We start from the raw sequence: 23454 nt of genomic DNA, 5'->3' as shown, positions 1-23454 counted from the left end.
GCACACACTGGTTGAATCAACTTTGTTTCCACGTCATTTTAATGAAATTACATTGAACCAACGTGGAATAGACGTTGAATTGACAACTGTGCTCAGTGGGGTGCCATTTGCGATGTAGACGTAGTCTACTGGTCCACCTGAAACACCTTAACACACACTAACCTTCTCGGAGTGGGTGGGAGCTTCCCTTTAGATCCCCTACTGCAGTATCACACAGTATCACATACACTCCTAATGTGCCAGAGGGTTTTTTTAATTACCTCCTAAGGCTCTCCTATTAAAATTAAACAACTTGTCTAGTTGCTTATACTTTCTGGAGAGACTAATATTAACAAATAAAATACAGTGATGATTCAAGGCAAATGCTGTTGCTAGTCTCTCATTTTACAATGCTAACTCATTACTATTCACTGGTTCTGGTTAAATGCAGCTAGCCCCTCTCTACTCCAGGTGGTATAGGGGAATCAGACGTTTATATACAGTTTTAATAGAGTATTAATCTCCAGAGAGGGGTGTCCTTGATTCTCAGGCCCTAATAATAACCATGCTCTGGTCTACTACTAGCTACCACTGGACCATTATGGCAGATGGCCAGTGTGGCTCCTACCATGTAACACATTTCTTTATGTCTCTCTCTCGCTCTCTCTCCTGGCTGCCAGTGAAATAATAAAACCCCACTCCTGGTCATGGCTGGCTCAATCTCATTATAATCTCTCTCTGGTTTTTATTCATGGTGCCCCTTGGGATGCTGTCTGCCCGCGACGTGGCTCCCAACCTCCGCAGAGAACATCTTTTGAAACAGCCAGGAGACCTAATGAAGTCACAGAGTGGCACAATTATTTCCCTGAGAAGGAGAATTAATGTACTTGAGAATCCCCTCCGGAGGAACATGATGACAATTGGTTTGTACAGCTTTGATCATCCTGTTTTAAATACGGACCAGGATAAACTGCAGGGTTGGCCCCCTGTGCCATGGGTTGGTTTCTAGCAGACGTCGGGTGCGTCTCAACTGGCACCTTATTCCCTATATATAGTGCACTACTTTTTCACTGGTCAAATTTAATAGGAACTCTATGGTCACACCAACCAAACGTTATACTCACAAAAGCTAAAAACAAAAGGCGAGAATGGCAGGTTATATAAAATCAGTGTATATTTATTTTGTACAGCCACAACATTATAGACCGAGTTAGCAGGATTTGTTAGGGGTTGAGAAACTAATCATTGTAAAAAGTAAAAAGCATGAATAATTGTAAATAGTACATTTTAAAAAGGCCAATTTAACTATTTTATTTCAGCTAGTTCTTGCTATATTTACTACAGAAAGCTGAACGGATACATGGTATATATAGCCTTCTTCCTTTTAAATCATCCAAAATGAAGTATGGATGTTAAACCAACCAGACATTATTACAGTACATTCACATCTCTCAGACATCCTCTAGTGTTGTCTAGATGAATAAAACATGTGTATTTTACTTAGCATAATACAATATCTAACTGGAAGTTTCAGCACCATGGAAATGTGATTTACATTCTAACTTGATTTGGATTAAAAGGTTCCTAGTCCTTTCATTGGACTGTAAAATCAATTTCAGAAGGGATAGGTAAGTTATCCATAATAATATTAGAAATAGTGCTTGGCGGTGTTGAATCATCAAAGAACAGTACAAAACAATGTGCTTCATTAACTAGGACTAATAAATGCCTTAAAGCAATAATTCACCACTATCTCAGCCTTTCTTCATATTTTGTCTTACCTCTAAATGTTATGGAAAGAAACTAGCTTCAATCCACTGCTTCTGCATGTTTATTTGGCAAGGTTAGCAAATTGGCAAAGGTTGATAGCCAAACCAACAAACAAAGCAGTGGATTGAAGCAACTCCTCCTCCATAAACCACTTTTGAGATAAATGTGTATATTGCATGATATTGATGAGCTACTCAGCTTACACTCTACAAGAATCCAGTGACCCAACGTTCAAACTTGTTGAATATTTCAGTAAATAAACTATAATATTGGTCTTAGAGATAAATCACAAGAAAACATGTTTTCTTTGCTTGATTAACATACAATGAGAACATATCGCAATTACAATTACGTCAGAACAAGACAAATAGGAAATAGTTAACATGAAAGTTAGGGAGGAAGCAGATATTGTGTCCATTCATACAGTATTGGCAGTTCTAATTTGTGATATGAATGATTGACCCTGTATTCTGATTATGGCTCCTATAGGCTACAGTTAAAGTAATGGACAAAGCATTTATCATTTACAAAATGCTGAGGTGTCAGTTGTCTCATTTGGTAATGGGTTCAAAGTTCTGACTGACTGCTAAACAGTGCAAAGAAGGAAGCAAGAAGACACATTGTTGCAAGATGGCAAGATTATCTGCAGGTAAAACTTCACCTAACCATAGTAGAGTAGAAGAGGTTACAGACTGCAAATATTAGTTTAGAAAAGTTGAGATACAAGGTTCTGAACTAACCACCGTTCTAGCTTCAGCAATTGTTGGCAAAGTACAATTATTTGTTTCTGTACATATAAGTAACAAGATCCATCATCTACACTACAGTATAGAGAAATGTCATATAAAATAGAGGGAAGGGCTAGTTTGTGCGTATTAAGAAAAACATATATAGCTTTATAATATTTGTATCTATCTATCTATCTATCTATCTTTATATCTATCTATATTTATATGTATCTAACCATATTTACATGTGCAGGATAAAGATCTAAAGGGATACAGTGAAAAAGTGTAAACAACTCTCTAGCTCAGGATGCCACTGGAAGAAGCTCTGGAAAGGGCGTGGCCGTGTGCTGCTCCAGGCTTGGGTGCTCATTGGACGAGGGGTGTGCATGGTGCAAGGGATGCTCATCATGGAGCTCAAGGTGCTTGTGGGTTTTGGGTTGCTCATTGGGCAAGGTGGGCCCATGGGGCAAGGGGGGCTCCTGCTGGGGCAAGGGGTGATCATGAGGAGAGGGGTGTTCCAAGCAGGGGTGCTCATGTTGCTTCTGGGGCGTGGGGTGCTCATTGGACGTTGGGTGCTCCCGACAGGGGTGCTGCTGGGGGGGCAAGGAGGGCGTCTCTTTGTGTAGTCCCAGGACCTCCACCATGCCAGCTCCTGTGCGAGGGACACTGGTGTGCATGAGGTGCCTTTGTAAGTGCCTGAGCCAATCCTCCTGGATGGACAGAGGACCCTGGAAGACAAGGTCACAGAATCTGCATAGGAGAGAGAGAGTAAAGTTAGGTTAGGTTAGGTTAGGTTATGTTAGGCTAGGCTAGGTTAGGTTTGCATACATATGGATACTTTTTAGCATCTGAGCTGGCAATCCTTTTCCTGTACCGGTGTACAATATATTTTAGAACCGATGCATGACCATTTCACAATATTAAAGGGGCAATCCGTAATTTCTTTGTGCCTTGTGGCCACAGAGTGAAATGCACAACAAATCAAGATGCCAACAAAAACAGGGAGGGGACAGAGAAGCTTGTTGTGGTCCTATATACCTGCAGGTGAGTCTGTACATCTCCTCAACAGCACATGGGAGAGCTGAGAACAGTGTGTTCTTTGGTCCAGCCCTCAACCTAGGCTTCTTCAGTATACAGGAATAGGCTGAAAGACACAGACCATCTCATTACAGGCCAAGTCAGTACAGACCATCTCATTACAGGCCAAGTCAGTACAGACCAACTCATTACATACCAACTTAGTACAGACAACTCCATGCAACATAACAGACTGATTGACACCAGGACAGAGAGAGTCACAGGCTGTGTCCCAATGGGGGCCCTGGTCAAAAGTAGTGCATTATACAGTACATTTGGAAAGTATTCAGACCCCTTGACTTTTTCCACATTTTGTTACGTTACAGCCTTATTCTAAAACGTTTATTTTTTATTTTTATGCTCCTCATCAATCTATACACAATACCCCATAATGACAAAGCGAAAACAGGTTTTTATACATTTTTGCAAAACATAAATAACTTTTTTACATAAATATTCAGACCCTTTGCTATGAGACTCGAAATTGAGCTCAGGTGCATCCTGTTTCCATTGATCATCCTTGAGATGTTTCTACAACTTGATTGGAGTACACCTGTGGTAAATTCAATTGTTTGGAGATGATTTGGAAAGGCACACACCTGTCTATATAAGGTCCCACTGTTGACAGTGCATGTCAGAGCAAAAACCAAGCCATGAGGTCGAAGGAATTGTCCGTAGAGCTCAGAGACAGGATTGTGTTGAGGCACAGATCTGGGGAAGGGTACCAAAAAATTTCTGCAGCATTGAAGGTCCCCAAGAACACAGTGGCCTCCATCATTCTTAAATGGAAGAAGTTTGGAACCACCAAGACTCTTCCTAGAGCTGGCCGCCCGGCCAAACTGAGCAATCGGGGGAGAAGGCCCTTGGTCAGGGAGGTGACCAAGAATCCGATGGTCACTCTGACAGAGCTCCAGAGTTCCTCTGTGGAGATGGGAGAACCATCCAGAAGGACAACCATCTCTGCAGCACTCCACCAATCAGGCCTTTATGGTAGAGTGGCCAGACGGAAGCTACTCCTCAGTAAAAGGCACATGACATCCCGCTTGGAGTTTGTCAAAAGGCACCTAAAGGACTCTTAGACCATGAGAAACAAGATTATCTGGTCTGATGAAACCAAGATTGAACTCTTTGGTCTGAATGCCAAGCATCACATCTGGAGGAAACCTGGCACCATCCCTACGGTGAAGCATGGTGGTGGCAGAATCATGCTGTGGGGATGTTTTTCAGCTGCAGGGACTGGGAGACTAGTCAGGATCGAGGGACAGATGAACGGAGCAAAGTACAGAGAGATCCTTGATGAAAACCTGCTCCAGAGCGCTCAGGACCTCAGACTGGGGCAAAAGTTCACCTTACAATAGGACAACGGCCTTAAGCACACAGCCAAGACAGCGCAGGAATGGCTTCAGGACAAGTCTCTGAATGTCCTTGATTGGCCCAGCCAGAGCCCGGACTTGAACCCGATCGAACATCTCTGGAGAGACCTGAAAATAGATGTGCAGCAATGCTCCCAATCCAACCTGACAGAGCTTGAGAGGAGAATGGGAGAAACTCCTCAAATACAGGTGTGCCAAGCTTGTAGCGTCATACCCAAGAAGACTCAAGGCTGTAATCGCTGCCAAAGGTGCTTCAACAAAGTACTGAGTAAAGGGTCTGAATACTTATGTAAATGTGAAATTTCTAAAAAACTGTTTTTGTTTTGTCATCATGGGTATTGTGTGTAAATTGATGAGGGAAAAAAACTATTTCATCCATTTTAGAATAAGGCTGTAACGTAACAAAATGTGGAAAATGTCAAGGGGTCTGAATATTTTCCAAATGCACTGTATAGGGAATAGGGCACCATTTGGGACACAATGTTCTGTACATGTTCTACAAGGTACATCCAACACTGTAATTTCAGAAAGGTGCCTTTATGTTCTTGACTTTTGTGACCAGGCTTACGGAACTTACTTGTTCCTTCTAACATGGCAACCCTCTTCCTGCGTGCGTAAGCGCGAAGATGATTGGACAGGCTAACAGCACTGGGAAATGTTGTGTTACAGTGAATGCAAATCTTCTTATTAGATTCATTTCTCTCTGGAAAGTGAGAGAAACATTGAAAGAGAGAAAAATCAAAAGAAAGCAAAGCACACAGAAGTTCAGTTCAAAACTTTAAATATGTTCCAGAAGCTCATTGACAACACTTTTCTTGCAAGGAGAACGTCTTTGAACAAGTGTCAAGAGTGTAGCATCTAATCAAAATGCCTCCGGATAACCATGCTCTGTTTGTTTCTAACTTCATTAACAGTTATCTTCCATTAGAGACACTTTGTTTGGATGCTGCCCACTTTTAAAAATAGTTCAACTTCTACACACATTACATCTAAATTAATTGCTGCTTGGGTTTCAGGGTCTTTGAGAAATAAAATCTGGAGGTGAGTTGAGGTGACTGTAAGGGAAGAATCTGAAGAAATATAAGAAATATGACTACAGAGTACATAGATGAACATGAAGTAAAAGTGCTATTCCCTGAGTGCCATCACCTCTCCCTCCATCTGTTTTCATATTGTAAAGATCTGTTTTGCACTCAGCAGTTGGAGACGTGTTGTTGAGAGTAATGTTTATCACAATCTAAGGACTCCAGGGTGCCTATTTTCACCTGTAGCAGAAGATTCACGCAGGGTTCGGAACAATTTGGGGTTTTAAAATGTGATTTAGGCTATGACAAGAAATTCATACTGTGCTGATTGTGTCAATATTGCACATGAATTACAATGGTTTGGCATGGCACTGCAGGCTACATCTAGAGCATGTTAAATCGTAAAAGCGTTAGATTATGAAAGGTCTCTTCGAACACCTGTTAAAACAGATTTGATTGGATAACAAGCCCACACCTAGTTTCTATGCAGGTTGTCCTGAAGCTACTGGCAGTTGTGTGAAAACAATAGCGACAGCTTCCCATTCATTTCACACCTAATAGGTGAAAAAACATCTGCTACATAGGTGTTTTTTAACCATGACAAGCTACTAAAGGTTCTTTAAATGACCTGTAAATTGTTTGCAACAATTTGTGTTAAATCTCCATTTAACATAACACTGATTACAGCAATATGGTGTAGAAGCATTAGTTAGATGGTTAAAACTGAATACGTGAGTCGTTCTATTTTGCCTTTAAGGTTTCAGCTTTCAGCTATACCGTAAAAAGTAACTATGACATACAACACTGTCAGCCACAGAAAGGGCAATCACTAGAATTCAGACAGACAACTAAAAAAATCCCTATCTGATTTAAAATCTTTATTAATCTTTCTCCATAACGGGAACTCTTATTTGGACAGACATTAAACAAAGGTGTGTAAACACAGCTGATGTGCTTCCAGAGCCACATCAAAAGGACGTGACAGTTTTTTTTATTTCAATTTCAAAGCCCCTTTGGTGACAATCATTATTTTTGTGTGCGTTACAATAATTACATTGACTGTGAACTTTTCTCTTTTTATGTTTATTTTTTTTATCCCACTCCATTTGATTGAAATGTTGTGATTTAACATGAGCTTCTGTAAACAATGAAACGCTGTAGAGTTAGTAAAACATACAAAACAGCTATGGAACAAGACAAGTTTGTGTTTCATTAAAGCAAGCTGATACTGTAATTGGTGCACAAGTCACATATTATCTTAATCTGTATCATTGCACTCTATAAAACTATTACAAAGAACACCTAAAAGAATCACACTTATCTGCAAAGGACTAAACTGATGAATCTGAAAAGAACAGACCGCCGACTCAGTTTAGCTAATAACGCTGTGTGTCACTTCTATCCATCATCTATCTGCCTTAACTGGCTTTTTTGTCTTCTTTGATTCTACATCAGTTGAAACAGACTGATCATATGTCATATATGTTTTGCCATCACATAGGGGGCCTTGTTGCGCTACAATAATCATTACCATCAAATAAAATATAATTGTTGGGTTGGGGGTTGCTAAAGATACATGTAAAAAGTCCTTTTCAACTTTACCATGATGTCACCAATTTTGAAATTGTACAATCTCAACCTCTTTTTCAGTTCTGAAAGTGCTCCAAAATGCTGATATTCTGATGTGTATATTAATGATTTGTGAGGCTGCTTACCATGGGCCCAGTGTGTTTCCAGGTTGCTGGCCTGTTGGTTCTGTCTCTCCTCAACCCTCTCTTTGGTCACAGTAAAGTGCTTCCTATCTGCATCATCCTTGTCCAACTTCCTCTTCCTCAGCAGCTCACCTAAAGTGCTCCGAGAAGGTTCACTGATACCTCGTATCTGTAATAATAATAATAATAATACATAATACATTTTATTTGCACCTTTCAAGATATCCAAAGAGACTTACAGAGTAAAATAAAATAAAAATATTAAATATAAACAAATCATCGTATTTGTCACATGCGGCGAATACAACTGGTGTAGACATTACCGTGAAATGCTTGCTTACGAGCCCTTCCCAACAATAAAGAGTTAAACATAAACAAAAAATTTAAAAAAATTGAAACTACATAACCAAAACTAAAAGTTAATCACACAAAAGAGCATAGCATCAATACAGCACAACAACGGTACCACTATGCTCTTCCTCTCAGGAAAGAACTCCTCTCTCTCAACTCCCTCCTGCCTGGGTGTAGTTGCACTGGGCCCCCATGGAGTGGGAATGCCATTCTGGCCCAGCTGGCAGCCATGTTGGATCTTCACTGGGATCCCTGTGGGTGTTAGGAAGAGCCCGTCGCTGCCAATGAACTTCTGGGAGATGATTGGTCGAGAGAGGAACTGCTTCCTGTTCAGTTTTCAAATAAAACACAACAATGATATAGCCAGAGAGATACATGAAAAAGTACAATAACATAAAAGTAGACTAAATGAAAAATCTATACAAATTCTATTCAGAAAGTATTCAGACCCCTTGACTTTTTCCACATTTTCTTACATTTCAGCCTTATTCTAAAATGGATTGTTTAAAAAAAATCCTTATCAATCTAAACACAATAGTCCATAATGACAAAGGAAAAACACGTTTTTAGAAATATTTACAAGTTTATATGAAATACAATAAAAACACGGAAATATCACATTTACATAAGTATTCAGACCCTTTACTCTGTACTTTGTTGAAGCACATTTGGCAACGATTACAGCCTCGAGTCTTCTTGGGTATGACAGTACAAGCTTGGCACACCTGTATTTGGGGAGTTTCTCCCATTCTTCTCTGCAGATCTGTCAGGTTGAATGGCGAGCGTCGCTGCACAGCTATTTTCAGGTCTCTCTAGAGATGTTTGATCAGGTTCAAGTCCGGGCTCTGGCTCTGGGGTGCGTGCCCAGCCCCCTCCTGTACTCCCTGTTCACCCATGACTGTGTGGCCAAGCACGCCTCCAACTCAATCATCAAGCTTGCAGACAACACAACAGTAGTAGGCCTGATTACCAACATTGACGAGACCGCCTACAGGGGTGAGGGCCCTGGCGGAGTGGTGCCAGGAAAATAACCTCTCCCTCAACGTCAACAAAACGAAGGAGCTGATCGTCGACTTCAGGAAACAGCAAAGGGAGCACGCCCCTATCCACCGTAGGGATGGTGCCAGGTTTCCTCCAAACGTGATGCTTGGCATTCAGGCCAAAGAGTTCAATCTTGGTTTCATCAGACCAGAGAATCTTGTTTCTCATGGTCAGAGTCCTTTAGGTGCCTTTTGGCAAACTCCAAGTGGCCTGTCATGTGCCTTTTACTGAGGAGTGGCTTCCGTCTGGCCACTCTACCATAAAGGCCTGATTGGTGGAGTGCTGCAGAGATGATTGTCCTTCTGGAAGGTTCTCCCATCTCCACAGAGGAAATCTGGAGCTCTGTCAGAGTGATCATCGGGTCCTTGGTCACCTCCCTGACCAAGGGCCTTCTCCCCCAATTGCTCTGTTTGGTCGGGCAGCCAGCTCTAGGAAGAGTCTTGGTGGTTCCAAACTTCTTTCATTTAAGAATGATGGAGGACACTGTGTTCTTGGGGACCTTCAATGCTGCAGGCATTTTTTGGTACCGTTCCCCAAAACTGTGCCTCGACACAATCCTGTCTCGAAGCTCTACGGACAATTCCTTCGACCTCATGGCTTGGTTTTTGCTCTGACATGTACTGTCAACTGTGGGACCTTATATAGACAGGTGTGTGCCTTTTTCCAAATCATTTCCAATCAATTGAATTTACCACAGGTGGACCCAATCAAGTTGTAGAAACATCTCAAGGATGATCAATGGAAACAGGATGCACCTGAGCTCAATTTCAAGTGTCATAGCAATGGGTCTGAATACTTAAGTAAATAAGGTATTTCTGTTTATTATTTTTAATACATTTCCAAAAACCTGTTTTCGCTTTGTCATTATGGGACATTGTGTGTAGATTGATGACAAAAATAAATAATTTAATCAATTATATTTTAGGCTGTAACGTAACAAAATGTGGAAAAAGTGAAGGGGTCTGAATACTTTCCGAATGCACTGTATATATTTTTTTATATTTTTATTTAACCTTTATTTAACCAGGTAAGCCATTTGAGAACAAGTTCTCATTTACAACTACGACCTGGCCAAGATAAAGCAAAGCAGTGCGATTAAAAACAACAGCAACACAGAGTTACATATGGAATAAACAAAACGTACAGTCAATAACACAGTAGAAAATCTATATACAGTGTGTGCAAATGTAGTAAGTTATGGAGGTAAGGCAATAAATAGGCCATAGTGCAAAATAATTACAATTTAGTATTAACACTGCAGTAGTCCCCTGTAGCTCAGTTGGTAGAGCATGGCGCTTGCAACGCCAGGGTTGTTGGTTCGTTCCCACGGGGGGCCAGTAACAATGTATGCACTCACTATCTGTAAGTCGCTCTGGATAAGAGCGATTGCTAAATGACTAAAATGTCAAATGTGATAGATGTGCAGAAGATGATGTGCAAATAGAGATACTGGGGTGCAAATGAGCAAAATAAATAAGAACATAAATAACAATATGGGGATGAGGTAGTTGGGTGGGCTAATTACAGATGGGCTGTGTACAGGTGCAGTGATCGGTAAGCTGCTCTGACAACTGATGCTTAAAGATAGTGAGGGAGATAAGTGTCTCCAGCTTCAGAGATTTTTGCAGTTCGTTCCAGTCATTTGCAGCAGAGAACTGGAAGGAATGGCGGCCAAAGGAGGTGTTGGCTTTGGGGATGACCAGTGAGATATACCTGCTGGAATGCATACTACGGGTGGGTGTTGCTATGGTGACCAATGAGCTAAGATAAGGCAGGGATTTGCCTAGAAGTGATTCATAGATGACCTGGAGCCAGTGGGTTTGGCGACGAATATGTAGTGAGGGCCAGCCAACGAGAGCATACAGGTCACAATGGTGGGTAGTATATGGGGCTTTGGTGACAAAACGGATGGCACTGTGATAGACTACATCCAATTTGCTGAGTAGAGTGTTGGAAGCTATTTTGTAAATGACATCGCCGAAGTCAAGGATCGGTAGGATAGTCAGTTTTACGAGGGCATGTTTAGCAGCATGAGTGAAGGAGGCTTTGTTGTGAAATAGGAAGCCGATTCTAGATTTAACTTTGGATTGGAGATGCTTAATGTGAGTCTGGAAGGAGAGTTTACAGTCTAACCAGACACCTAGATATTTGTAGTTGTCCACATATTCTAAGTCAGACCCGCCGAGAGTACTGATTCTAGTCGGGCGGGCGGGTGCAAGCAGCATTCGATTGAAGAGCATGCATTTAGTTTTACTAGCGTTTAAGAGCAGTTGGAGGCTACGGAAGGAGTGTTGTATGGCATTGAAGCTCGTTTGGAGGTTTGTTAACACAGTGTCCAATGAAGGGCCAGATGTATACAAAATGGTGTCGTCTGCGTAGAGGTGGATCTGAGAGTCACCAGCAGCAAGAGCGACATCATTGATATACACAGAGAATAGTCAGCCCGAGAATTGAACCCTGTGGCACCCCCATAGAGATTGCCAGAGGTCCAGACAACAGGCCCTCCGATTTGACACGTTGAACTCTATCTGAGAAGTAGTTGGTGAACCAGTACACTGAGTGTACAAAACATTAGGAACACCTGCTCTTTCCATGACATAGACAGATCAGCTGAATCCAAGTGAAAGCTATGATCCCTTATTGATGTCACCTGTTAAATCCACTTCAATCAGTGTAGATGAAGGGGAGGAGAAAGGTTGAAGAAGGATTTTTAAGCCTTGCGACAATTGAGACATGGATTGTGTATGTGTGCCATTCTTTGGGTGAATGGGCAAAACAAAAGATTTAAGTGCCTTTGAACAGGGTATGGTAGTAGGTGCCAGGTGCACCGCTTTGAGTGTGTCAAGAACTGCAATGCTGCTGGGTTTTTCACGCTCAACAGTTTCCGGTGTGTATCAAGAATAGCCCACCACCCAAGGGACATCCAGCCAATGGCAGGCCAGTGGTCGAAAACGGGTAATTGATGAAAGAGGACAAAGGAGGCTGACACGAATTGTGGAGATTAAAAGATGGGCTACCGTTAACTGACAGTCCAGAACAACATTGGTGCCCAAAGACCCATAAAAGAATGCACAACTCGTCGTACCTTGACACGAATGGGGTATGGCAGCCGACGATCTTACAGAGAAACTGTGGTTGCAGTGGGCTAAGGAATAAAAACACTGGACACTGGAGAATTGGAAAAACATTGCCTGGTCTGATGAATCCCGGTTCCTGCTGTTTCATGCTGACGGGAGGACTAGGGTATGGAGAAAACCACTTGAGTACATGCATCCATCATGCCGCGTGTCAACATTGCAGGGTGGTGGTGGTGTGATGGTGTGGGGTGTCTTTTCATGGCACACATTGGGACCCTTGATAAAAGTGGAGCAATGTTTGAATGCCACAGGATATCTGAACATCAATGCCAATAAGGTGCATCCCTTCATTGCAGTAGTGTATCCATCTGCAAATTGATTTTTTTTGCAGGATAATGCCCCTTGCCACAAAGCTAGGATTGTCCAGGCATGGTTCCACGAACATGACAGTGAAGTCAGATACTGCAGTGGCCTGCCCAGTCACCAGATATCAATCCAATTGAGCATCTTTGGGATGAGACGGAACGAGATATTCGGAGTAGAGATCAGAAATACAGTGAGACATTGTTAATGTTGTAAATGGCTATTGTAGCTGGAAACTGTTGATTTTTAATGGAATATCTACAGAGGCGTACAGAAGCCCATTATCAGCAACCAACAGTCCTGTGTTCCAATGGCACGTTGTGTTTGCTAATCCAAGTTTATAATTTTTAAAGGCTAATTGATCACTAGAAAACCCTTTTGCAATTATGTTAGCACAGCTGAAAACTGTTGTGCTGATTAAAGAAGCAATAAAACTGGCACCTCACAGGTCCTCAACTGGCAGCTTCATTAAATAGTACCCGCAAAACACCAGTCTCAACGTCAACAGTGAAGAGGCGACTACGGGATGCTGACCTTCTAGGCAGAGTTGCAAAGAAAAAGCCATTTCTCAGACTGCCCATCTTAATCTTTTCTTTTTATTGGCCAGTCTGAGATATGGCTTTTTCTTTGCAACTCTGCCTAGAAGGTCAGCATCCCGGAGTCGCCTCTTCACTGTTGACGTTAAGACTGGTGTTTTGCGGGTACTATTTAATGAAGCTACCAGTTGAGGACTTGTGAGGCGCCTGTTTCTCAAACTAGACACTCTAATGTCCTCTTGATCAGTTGTGCATGGGGCATCCCACTCCTCTTTCTATTCTGGTTAGAGCCAGTTCACGCTGTTCTGTGAGGGAGTAGTACAGAGCGTTGTACGAGATCTTCAGTTTCTTGGTAATTTCTCGCATGGAATAGCCTTCATTTCTCAGAACAAGAATATCAGTCTGTCCCTGATGTTTTTCCTGGAGAGATGTGGCTTCCTCGCTGCTCTTCTTGACACCATGCCATCCTCCAAAAGTCTTTGCCTCACTGTGCGTGCAGATGCACTCACACCTGCCTGCTGCCATTCCTGAGCAAGCTCTGCACTGGTGGTGCCCTGATCCTGCAGCTTAATCAACTTTAGGAGATGGTCCTGGCGCTTGCTGGACTTTCTTGGGCGCCCTGACGGCTTCTTCACAACAATTTAACCTCTCTCCTTGAAGTTCTTGATGATCCGATAAATGGTTGATTTAGGTGCAATCTTACTAGCAGCAATATCCTTGCCTGTGAAGCCCTTTTTGTACAAAGCAATGATGACGGCACGTGTTTCCTTGCAGCTAACCATGGTTAACAGAGGAAGAACAATGATTTCAAGCACCACCCTCCTTTTAAAGCTTCCAGTCTGTTATTCTAACTCAATCAGCATGACAGAGTGATCTCCAGTCTTGTCCTTGTCAACACTCTCACCTGTGTTAACGAGAGAATCACTGACATGATGTCAGCTGGTCCTTTTGTGGCAGGGCTGAAATGCAGTGGAAATGTTTTTTGGGGATTATGTTCATTTTCATGGCAAAGAGGGACTTTGCAATTAATTGCAATTCATCTGCTCACTCTTCATGACATTCTGGAGTATATGCAAATTGACATAACAAAACTGAGGCAGTAGACTTTGTGAAAATTAGTTTTGTTGTCATTCTCAAAACTTTGACCCCGACTATATATACACATACATATATACAGTACCAGTCAAAAGTTTGGACACACCTACTCATTAAAGGATTTTTATTTATTTATTTTCACTATTTTCTACATTGTAGAATAATAGTGAAGACATCAAAACTATGAAATAAAACATATGTAATCATGTAGTAACCAAAAAAAGTGTTAAACATATCAAAATAATTGTATATTTTATATTCTTCAAAGTAGCCACCCTTTGCCTTGATGACAGCTTTGCACACTCTTGGCATTCTCTCAACCAGCTTCATGAGGTAGTCACCTGGAATGCATTTCAATTAACAGGTATGCCTTGTTAAAAGTACATTTGTGGAATTTCTTTCCTTCTTAATGCGTTTGAGCCAATCAGTTGTGTTGTGACAAGGTAGGGGTAGTATACAGAAGATAGCCCTATTTGGTAAAAGACCAAGTCCATATTATAGCAAGAACAGCTCAAATAAGCAAAGAGAAATGACAGTCCATCATTACTTTAAGACATGAAGGTCAGTCAATACGGAACATTTCAAGAACTTTGAAAGTTTCTTTAAGTGCAGTCGCAAAAACCATCAAGAGCTATGATGAAACTGGCTCTCATGAGGACCCAGAGTTACCGCTGCTGAGGAGGATAAGTTCATTAGAGTTAACTGCACCTCAGATTGCAGCCCAAATAAATGCTTCACAGAGTTCAAGTAACATACACATCTCAACATCAACTGTTCAGAAGAGACTGCGTGAATCAGTCCTTCATGGTCGATTGCTGCAAAGAAACCACTACTAAAGGACACCAATAAGAAGAAGAGACTTGCTTGGGCCAAGAAACACAAGCAATGGACATTAGACCGGTGGAAATCTGTCCTTTTGTCTGATGAGTCCAAATTTGAGATTTTTGGTTCCAACCGCTGTGTCTTTGTGAGACGCAGAGTAGGTGAACGGATTATCTCCGCATGTGTGGTTCCCACAGTGAAGCATGGAGGAGGAGGTGTGATGGTGTGGGGGTGCTTTGCTGGTGACACTGTCATTGATTTATTTAGAATTCAAGGCACACTAAACCAGCATGGCTACCACAGCATTCTGCAGCAATACGCCATCCCATCTGTTTTGCGCTTAGTGGGACTATCATTTGTTTTTCAACAGGACAATGACCCAAAACACACCTCCAGGCTGTGTAAGGGCTATTTGACCAAGAAGGAGAGTGATGGAGTGCTGCATCAGATGACCTGGACTCCACAATCACCCGACCTCAACCCAATTGAGATGTTTTGGGATGAGTTGAACTGCAGAGTGAAGGAAAAGCAGCCAACAAGTGCTCAGCATATGTGGGAACTCCTTCAAGACTGTTGGAAAAGCATTCCTAATGAAGCTGGTTGAGAGAATGCCAAGAGTGTGCAAAGCTGTCATCAAGGCAAAGGGTGGCTACTTTGAAGAATCTAAAATATATTTTGATTTGTTTAACACTTTTTTGGTTACTACATGATTCCATATGTGTTATTTCATAGTTGTGATGTCTTCACTATTATTATACTGTCACGGTTTCGGCCGAGGCGGCTCCTTCTCCTTGTTCGGGCAGGCTTCGGCGGTCGTCGTCTCCGGAGTACTAGCTGCCACCGTTCGATGTTTCATGTTAGATTGGTTTTGTCTGTTTGTTACACCTGTTTATTGTTAAGTGTTCATTAGGCACCCTATTTAGTTCTCTTGTGTTTGGTCAGGTGTTGTGTGTAATTGTTCGATGTCACGTGTTGTTGTTGGTCCGCTGTTGTATGCTCTCTGTATTCGTTTTGTTTAAGAGAGTCCTGCACGTTGTGCGCAGTTACTTTGGACAGTCCGGTGTGCTTATGTTTCGCCTGTGGCCTGTTGCCGTGTTGGCTTGTTCTGTCGGACTTCACTAAAGACATCTGTTCTTTGAATCTCTGTGTCCTGCGTTTGATTCCACGTTCCCTCTACACTCAACCCTGACATATACAATGTAGAAAATAGTAAAAATAAAGAAAAACTCTTGAATGAGTAGTTGTGTCCAAACTTTTGACTGGTACTATATATATCTATACAAATATTTTATATATATAAATAATATACACACTACATGACCAAAAGTATGTGGACACAGGCTCATCGAACATCTCATTCAAAAATCATGGGCATTAATACATGTGGAAGACACCCCCTTTGCTGCTACAACAGCCTCCACTCTTCTGGGAAGGCTTTCCTCTAGATGTTGGAACATTGCTTCAGGGACTTGCTTCCATTCAGTCACAAGAGCATTACTGAGGTCGGGCACTGATGTTGGGCGATTAGGCCTTGCTCGCAGTCGGCGTTCCAATTCATCCCAAAGGTGTTCGATGGGGTTGAGGTCAGGGCTTTGTGCAGACCAGTCAAGTTCTTCCACACCGATCTCAACAAACTATTTCTCTGTGGACCTCGCTTTGTGCACAGGGACATTTTCATGCTGAAACAGGAAAGGGCCTTCCCCAAACTGTTGCCACAATGTTGAAAGCACAGAATCGTCTAGATTGTCATTGTATGCTGTAGAGTTAAGACTTCCCTTCACTGGAACTAAGGGGCCTAGCCTGAACCATGAAAACCAACCCCAGACCATTATTACTCCTCCACCAAACTTTACACTTCACACTATGCATTGGGGCATGTAGCGTTCTCCTGGCATCCGCCAAACCCAGATTTGTCCGAAGGACTGCCAGATGATGAAGCATGATTCATCACTCCAGAGAACGCATTTCCACTGCTCCAGAGTCCAATGGTGGCGAGCTTTACACCACTCTAGCCGACGCTTGGCATTGCGCATGGTGATCTTAGGGTTGTGTGCGGCTGCTTGGCCATGGAAACCCATTTCATGAAACTCCCGACGAACAGTTCTTGTGCAGACGTTGCTTCCAGAGGCAGTTTGGAACTCGGTGGTGAGTGTTGCAACCGAGGACACACGATTTTTACGCACTACGCGCTTCAGCACTCTGCGGTCCCGTTCTGTGAGCTTGTGTGGCCTACCACTCTGCGGCTAAGCCATTGCTGCTCCTAGACGTTTCCACTTCACAATAAAAACACTTACAGTTGACCGTGGCAGCTCTAGTAGGGCAGAAATTTGACGAACTGTCTTATTGGAAAAGTGGCAAGCTATGACGGTTCTACGTTGAAAGTCACTGAGCTCTTCAGTACTGGCCATTCTACTGCCAGTGTTTGTCTATGGAGATTGCATGGCTGTGTGCTCGATTTTATACACCTGTCAGCAATGGGTGTGGCTGAAATAGCCGAATCCACTAATTTGAAGGGGTGTCCACACAGTATATATAAAATTATACTAATTTTGTGTCACAGATTTACACACAATACCCCATAATGTCAGTGGAATTTTGCTAGTAGAATATTTTAAAGATTCATCCAAAATTAAAATCTGAAATGTCTTAAGTCAATAAGCATTCAACCCCTTTGTTATGGCAAGCTTAAATAAGTTCAGGAGTAAAAATGTGCTTAACAAGTCACATAATAATTTGCATGGACTCACTTTGTGTGCAATAATAGTGTTTAACATGATTTTTGAATTACAACCTAATTTCTGTACACAACACATACAATTGTCTGTAAGGTCCCTCAGTCAAGCAGTGAATTTCAAACACAGATTCAACCACAAAGACCAGGGAGGTTTTCCAATGCCTCGCAAAGAAGGGAACCTATTGGTAGATGGGTAAAAAATAAAAATAAGCAAACATTGAATATCCCTTTGAGCATGGTGAAGATATTAATTGCACTTTGAATGGTGTATGAATACACCCAGTCACTACAAAGATAAAGGCATCCTTCCTAACTCAGTTGCCGGAGAGGAATGAAACCGCTCAGGGATTTCACCACGAGGCCAATGGTGACTTTAAAACAGTTACAGAGTTTAATGGCTGTGATGGGAGAAAACTGAGGATGGATCAACAACATTGTAGTTACTATACAATACTAACCTAATTGACAGAGTGAAAAGAAGGAAGCCTGTACAGAATAAAATATTTCAAAACATGCATCCTGTTTGCAATATGGCAGTAAAGTAAAACAGCAAACAATTTGGCAAAGAAATTAACTTTATGTCCTGAATACAAAGCGTTATGTTTGGGGCAAATCCAACACAACAAATCATTGAGTACTACTATTTTTTCAAGCATAGTGGTGGCTGCATCATGTTATGGGTATGCTTGTAATCGTTAAGGACTGGGGAGTTTTTCCAGGATAAAAAGGTACCGGAATGGAGCTAAGCACAGGCAAAATCTTAGAGGAAAACCTGGTTCAGTCTGCTTTCCACCAGATCTACACTGAAGATGGTTATCAAGAAGAAAGTGAATGTTCCCGACTGGCCGAGTTACAGTTTTGACTTAAATCTGCTTGAAAATCTATGGCAAGACCTGAAAATGGTTGTCTAGCAATGATCAACAACTAATTTGACAGAGTTTGAAGAATTTTGAAAATAATAATGCACAATCCAGGTTGGAAAGCTCTTAGAGACTTACCAGAAAGACTCACAGCTGTAATCACTGCCAAAGATGATTCTACAAAGTATTGACTCAGGGGTGTGAATACTTATGTAAATGAGATATTAGCAAAAATGTCTGAAAACATTTTCACTTTGTCATTATGGGTTATTGTGTGTAGATGGTGTGAAAGAAAATATATTTAATACATTTTTAATTCAGGCTGTAACACAACAAAATGTGGAATAACTCAAGGGGTATGCATACTTTCTGAAGGCACTGTATACCTGATATAGGATAGAATATTATATTACATCCCAAAAAGGTGTGAACAGTAACTAAAAGTTTACAGTACTTGTTGAGGGTCTGGAGGATGTTCTGGTGTTCCCGCTCGTCCTGTAGCAGCTCATTGAGGATACACACTGGACTCTTACTGGTGCTGGTGCTGGTCTTCCCTAATCGCTTCAGGTGGCCCCTCACGTGGTTGGAGAGCCCCGTCTTGGTGTCGAACCAGCCCCAGCACAGGGGACAGGTGTGCTCCGCCTGAGACTCTGGATTCTCAGCTGCAACATGGAGATTATAAAAAAGGTTAGGTTTTAACAAACTATCTACATTTACATTTTAGACATTTACCAGATGCTCTTATCCAGAGTGATCTAGGTAAATTACTAGCTAACTTTGTGGTAACTTTGAATATTACACACTATCTATAGAAAAATAACATGACACACTTGACTGTGAAAAAAACAGTCACAAGTATAGTTACTGTGTAATTACAGATTACTTTAACCCTATTACAATACAATAGTGAAGAAAACAATAAGTTATTAATATATTAATTTAACTAATATTAAATAGGGGAATTAAATACGTTGCTCACCTTTTTTGATCCTCCGCACCACAGAGGGTACCTTCCTGCGTATGCGTGGCTGTCGGTCCTGTGAGGCTACCCGCTCTGGTGACACCACGTGGCGAGCGTCATAACTCAGCCCCACCCTGTACAGGTGCCCTCGCACGTGATTGGATAAGCTCACCCCAGACTCAAACATAGCAGGACAGTAGGGGCAGGACTTCCTTTCTGTCCCAAAAGAAGGGGAGACATCATAGTCATAGGAGAGACTCTGGTTGTGTGTGCTGGTGGTGGTGGGTGACTCTGGAGAATCGTCACACACTGAGCTTTCTATACACTCCTCTTTGATGATAAGCTTCTGTATGTCATCGCTGTCATACTCCCCGTCCTTGTCTTCAGTCTTATTAAAATGGTGGCCAGCCTGAATGGCGTTCTTTTCAAAATGGCCGACACCAGCAGCAGGATCTTCTTTGATAGAAGAACCCCTCTGTCTGCGTATGAAGTAGCTACGGGCGTAGGGGTTCCTCTCGTTCTCACTACTATCCAGGAAGTTGGCTGTAGCCTCGCTGGTGTAAGCACTAAAGTCATACGTGTCCTCATAATCATCGTCTCCCTCTGTGTCCTCAGGAGTGCTAGACTCCTTTAACTTTGGGTTCAGTTTTGGCAAAACATGATCAACCACCTTGTCCACACTGTTGCGGAAGGGAGTGGACATTTTTCTTTTGGATGGAGTCTTTTGGGTAACGGTTTGTGCCTCTGACTTCCTGCCGGTCAAGTCGTTGCTACCTCCCTGACTGTTGTCAGAGTCGTAGCTATAATACAGCATCTGGCCTGGTTTAACCGTCTTGGATGTAAGCAACACATCAACATTTGAGGGATATTTTGTCCTTTCGGAGATTCCTGAAACCACATGGTCGTATAGTTGATTGTCTTCCTCAACATAAGGGAGACCTGTTGTCACGTCTATTTTCTCTGTTGGTTTAGGAGATAATTTGCTTGGCTTGTCACTCCTCCACAGGGATGGTGACAGCTTGTTTGCTGAGCTGACAATGCGGCACTTGAACTGAGAGGAGGTAAGACCTTTGTAAGACGTCAGTGTGTCTGCTGTATCTCTCATGTAAAAGTCAGCTACATTACCGGACCAAAAGCGGAAATCCGCTCTTTTCCAGAAAGCAGGCTTTTTAATACAGAACTTTGGCTTTAGCTGCAGTAGTTTTAAATCTGCTGCTTTTTTGGACGGGTCAGTGAAGCTATATTGATCTGGATAGTTAAGTGCTTTTTTAAATGGTGGATTTTCACATTCATCATCATAATCAGACTGCTGGTGTATCAGCTCACGATGCCTTTTAAGGACATCTTCATTCTGGGTGCTGAAAGGGCACACTTTACAGTGAAACAGAACATGACTTGATTCATCATTGTTATCTGTAAGAAACTCTGACTCCTCATCTTTGATCATGTTCTTGCATTTGGACTTCAGTGTGTCACAGTGCACCGTGTACAGGTGTGCTTCCAGCTCCCGTTCCGTCAATGCCATGTGGTTGCACTCCTCGCAGCAGTAATAACATTTATCCTTGCCATGTGTCTTGGCGTGCTGGACGAACGCCTTGGGGCAATTGGTCCCGAACACACACTGCGGGCACTGGAGCTTGGCGTTCCTGCCTTCGTCTTGGAGTTTGTTGAGTCCCTGTATCTCCTCCATGAGTTTCTCCCGTCTCTCCTGGTGGATAATCATGTGCTTGAGGAGGGAGCTGCGATCGCGGAACGAACGCCCACACTCCCTGCATATAAAAGGCCGGGGAACTTTCTCGTGGTGGTGTACCTGATGATTTTGCCCATCTAAATGATACATCATATGTCTATGCAAATGCCTTTTCTCCTTGAAATTAACATTGCACTTTGTGCAAGGGAAGAACGATGGCTCTTGTTCAGATTGCTCTGTCTTAAGCTGTTTGGGCTTTCTACTAAAGAGGGAGTCGGAGTGATTGTCCTCGTGGCAATCTGCTCTTACAATCAGCTTCTTGATGATTACAGGGCTGTCACTGGGATGCTCTTGACATGAATTCACAGAAGATTGTACATCAGCCTTTTTACAAGAGGAATCATCTTCATTTATGTTGGAGATGTCAAAATCCTCCTCATCATCCTCCTCCTCTTCAATATGCCACTTTTTGTAGGTGTGATTTGAGCTGCAGTTGTAAACCTTTTCAGGAGAGCCTGCCGTACCCACCAGGTGTATTTTACGCTTCCTCTGTCTTCGGTTGGTAAGCTGAGGCATCGCTCCTGCAGCGTTTGTCTCTAAGCTGCTGTCAACTGTGCGATTCTTCCACAACACCCGCATGAGCTCTTTTTGTGAATCCCAGCATAGTGCTTCAGCCCCATCAGAACCGTCCGACGAGCACTCAGAGGACTCTGTGGTGTTTAAGTCCCATATAGATCTAGCTCTAGCCTTGACTCCCTCGGCCGTCCATATTTGGTTAATTGGCGTTTGGTGTGACTGTGGACTGTGGCCTGACAAGGTGGTGTTGGGGGCCTGGTAGGACAGTTCAGCCTCACTAGCCTCAGAGTCTGATGGTGACGTGTTGTTGGCCCCTGGCTGCGTGGTGACTAGTGTTTTCAGAACGAGCCCTGCTGGGTTCTTCAGGGCGTCTGATTGAAGCTCACTGGGTGGTGGTAACACCTGAGGGCTTGTGTCCCTCCCAGTTTGCCGTAGTTGGGCGTCCTGGGCCTCCATCAGGACATTGTTGGACATTGTGCTGTTTTTGTTCAGGCCACAGCTCTCCTCTGAGGCAGGGTGTGAACCAGGTCCATTAACAAGTGCTCCTGAAGGCAGTGAATGGGCTGCTTTGGCTGTGTGGGGAACAGCAGGGACACTGTTGGGTACAAATGAACTGGGCTGTGCTCCATTTAAAGGGTTTGGGAGTCCGTCAGAAGACAGCTGCTCTGACAGACCTGCAGCATTGTTCTTCAGGGAAGACGTGTGACACTGTAATGGCTCCTGAGTGGCACCGGAGCTGTCACACACTGGTTCCACCACATCTCCTTCTTTGTTCTCTTGTGCATTTGGCTTTATATCAGCCATCTCACCAGTATGTTCTGAGATGAGAGAAACAGAGAAAATAACCAAATCAGCTTTAAACATCCTCAATAATTTATGTCATGTTTTGGGAGCTAAAGGCGATGAAAAATGCATTATTAAAATGTGGCAAATTGAAATATATATACAGCCCAACCCACAACAATTATCATATCACTACATTGTATATTGTTTCAAAGTCAAAATGCAGGCTAATACTATGTTGAATAACAAATCCAAACAATTACTATTTTAAGTTTTAGCTCTGCCTACTTTCTCCCCAACTGTTCCACACAATGAGAGTTGTATCCACATTACTCTTCTGCTCTATTCTCTGGTGCTGCATTATGATTTTCCTCACACCCTCGTCCACCACTTCTCTTCACAACAAACCCTGCTGTTAGCCCCAGATACCCCGGTGAGGGCTCTTAATTACCAGAGCACACCTCTGGGATACAACCTTCCTGTTCCTCCCCCGAAAGCTCCCAGACGTCTGCTAAAATTGACCAATTTCCATGGGAACAAAGTAGACTTCCAATGAGATCATACTCAGTCTTAGCACTCTGTGATGGTGCCAACACGGGTCCCAGCACGACGCTGTTGTTGCTCCAATCCTGACAAATTGGCATGCGTCGGACTACACAATCTGTCTGTTTCACACAAACACACGCATGAACACACACACACACACACAGACATACACATAGATATAAACACACACACACACACACAGCTATAAACACACACAAACATATAAACAGCAATCAATAGTCATCAGGACAGATTGCTGAATGTAATAGAGACTCAACTGTTGAAAATGTCAATCTTTAAACAAGCCACTTAAAAGAGTGAAAATACATGAATAAAATCGTCTAACATTTAACAC

At 42.5% G+C, this 23454-nt stretch overlaps 1 protein-coding gene across 1 annotated transcript in view; it reads right to left on the bottom strand.

Annotated features, from left to right (window-relative positions):
• Positions 1–1140: 1140 nt before the first annotated feature.
• LOC121540520 (zinc finger protein 644) overlaps positions 1141–23454 on the bottom strand; it is a 48342-nt gene continuing 26028 nt past the window's right edge. Inside the window, exons 3-9 of the mRNA XM_041849455.2 lie at positions 19523–22588; positions 18998–19205; positions 8131–8341; positions 7668–7833; positions 5505–5630; positions 3516–3621; positions 1141–3227 (exon numbers count right to left, since the gene is read on the bottom strand). Of these exons, the coding sequence (XP_041705389.2) occupies positions 2780–3227; positions 3516–3621; positions 5505–5630; positions 7668–7833; positions 8131–8341; positions 18998–19205; positions 19523–22574 (4317 nt within the window). The 5' untranslated portion in view covers positions 22575–22588 and the 3' untranslated portion in view covers positions 1141–2779. The remainder of the gene's footprint in view (positions 3228–3515; positions 3622–5504; positions 5631–7667; positions 7834–8130; positions 8342–18997; positions 19206–19522; positions 22589–23454) is intronic.

This window comes from Coregonus clupeaformis, chromosome 26, assembly GCF_020615455.1.
Source record: "Coregonus clupeaformis isolate EN_2021a chromosome 26, ASM2061545v1, whole genome shotgun sequence".
NCBI lineage: Eukaryota > Metazoa > Chordata > Actinopteri > Salmoniformes > Salmonidae > Coregonus > Coregonus clupeaformis.
Note: the sequence above shows the minus strand (reverse complement) of the source record. Positions and strands in the feature narration are given on the sequence as shown.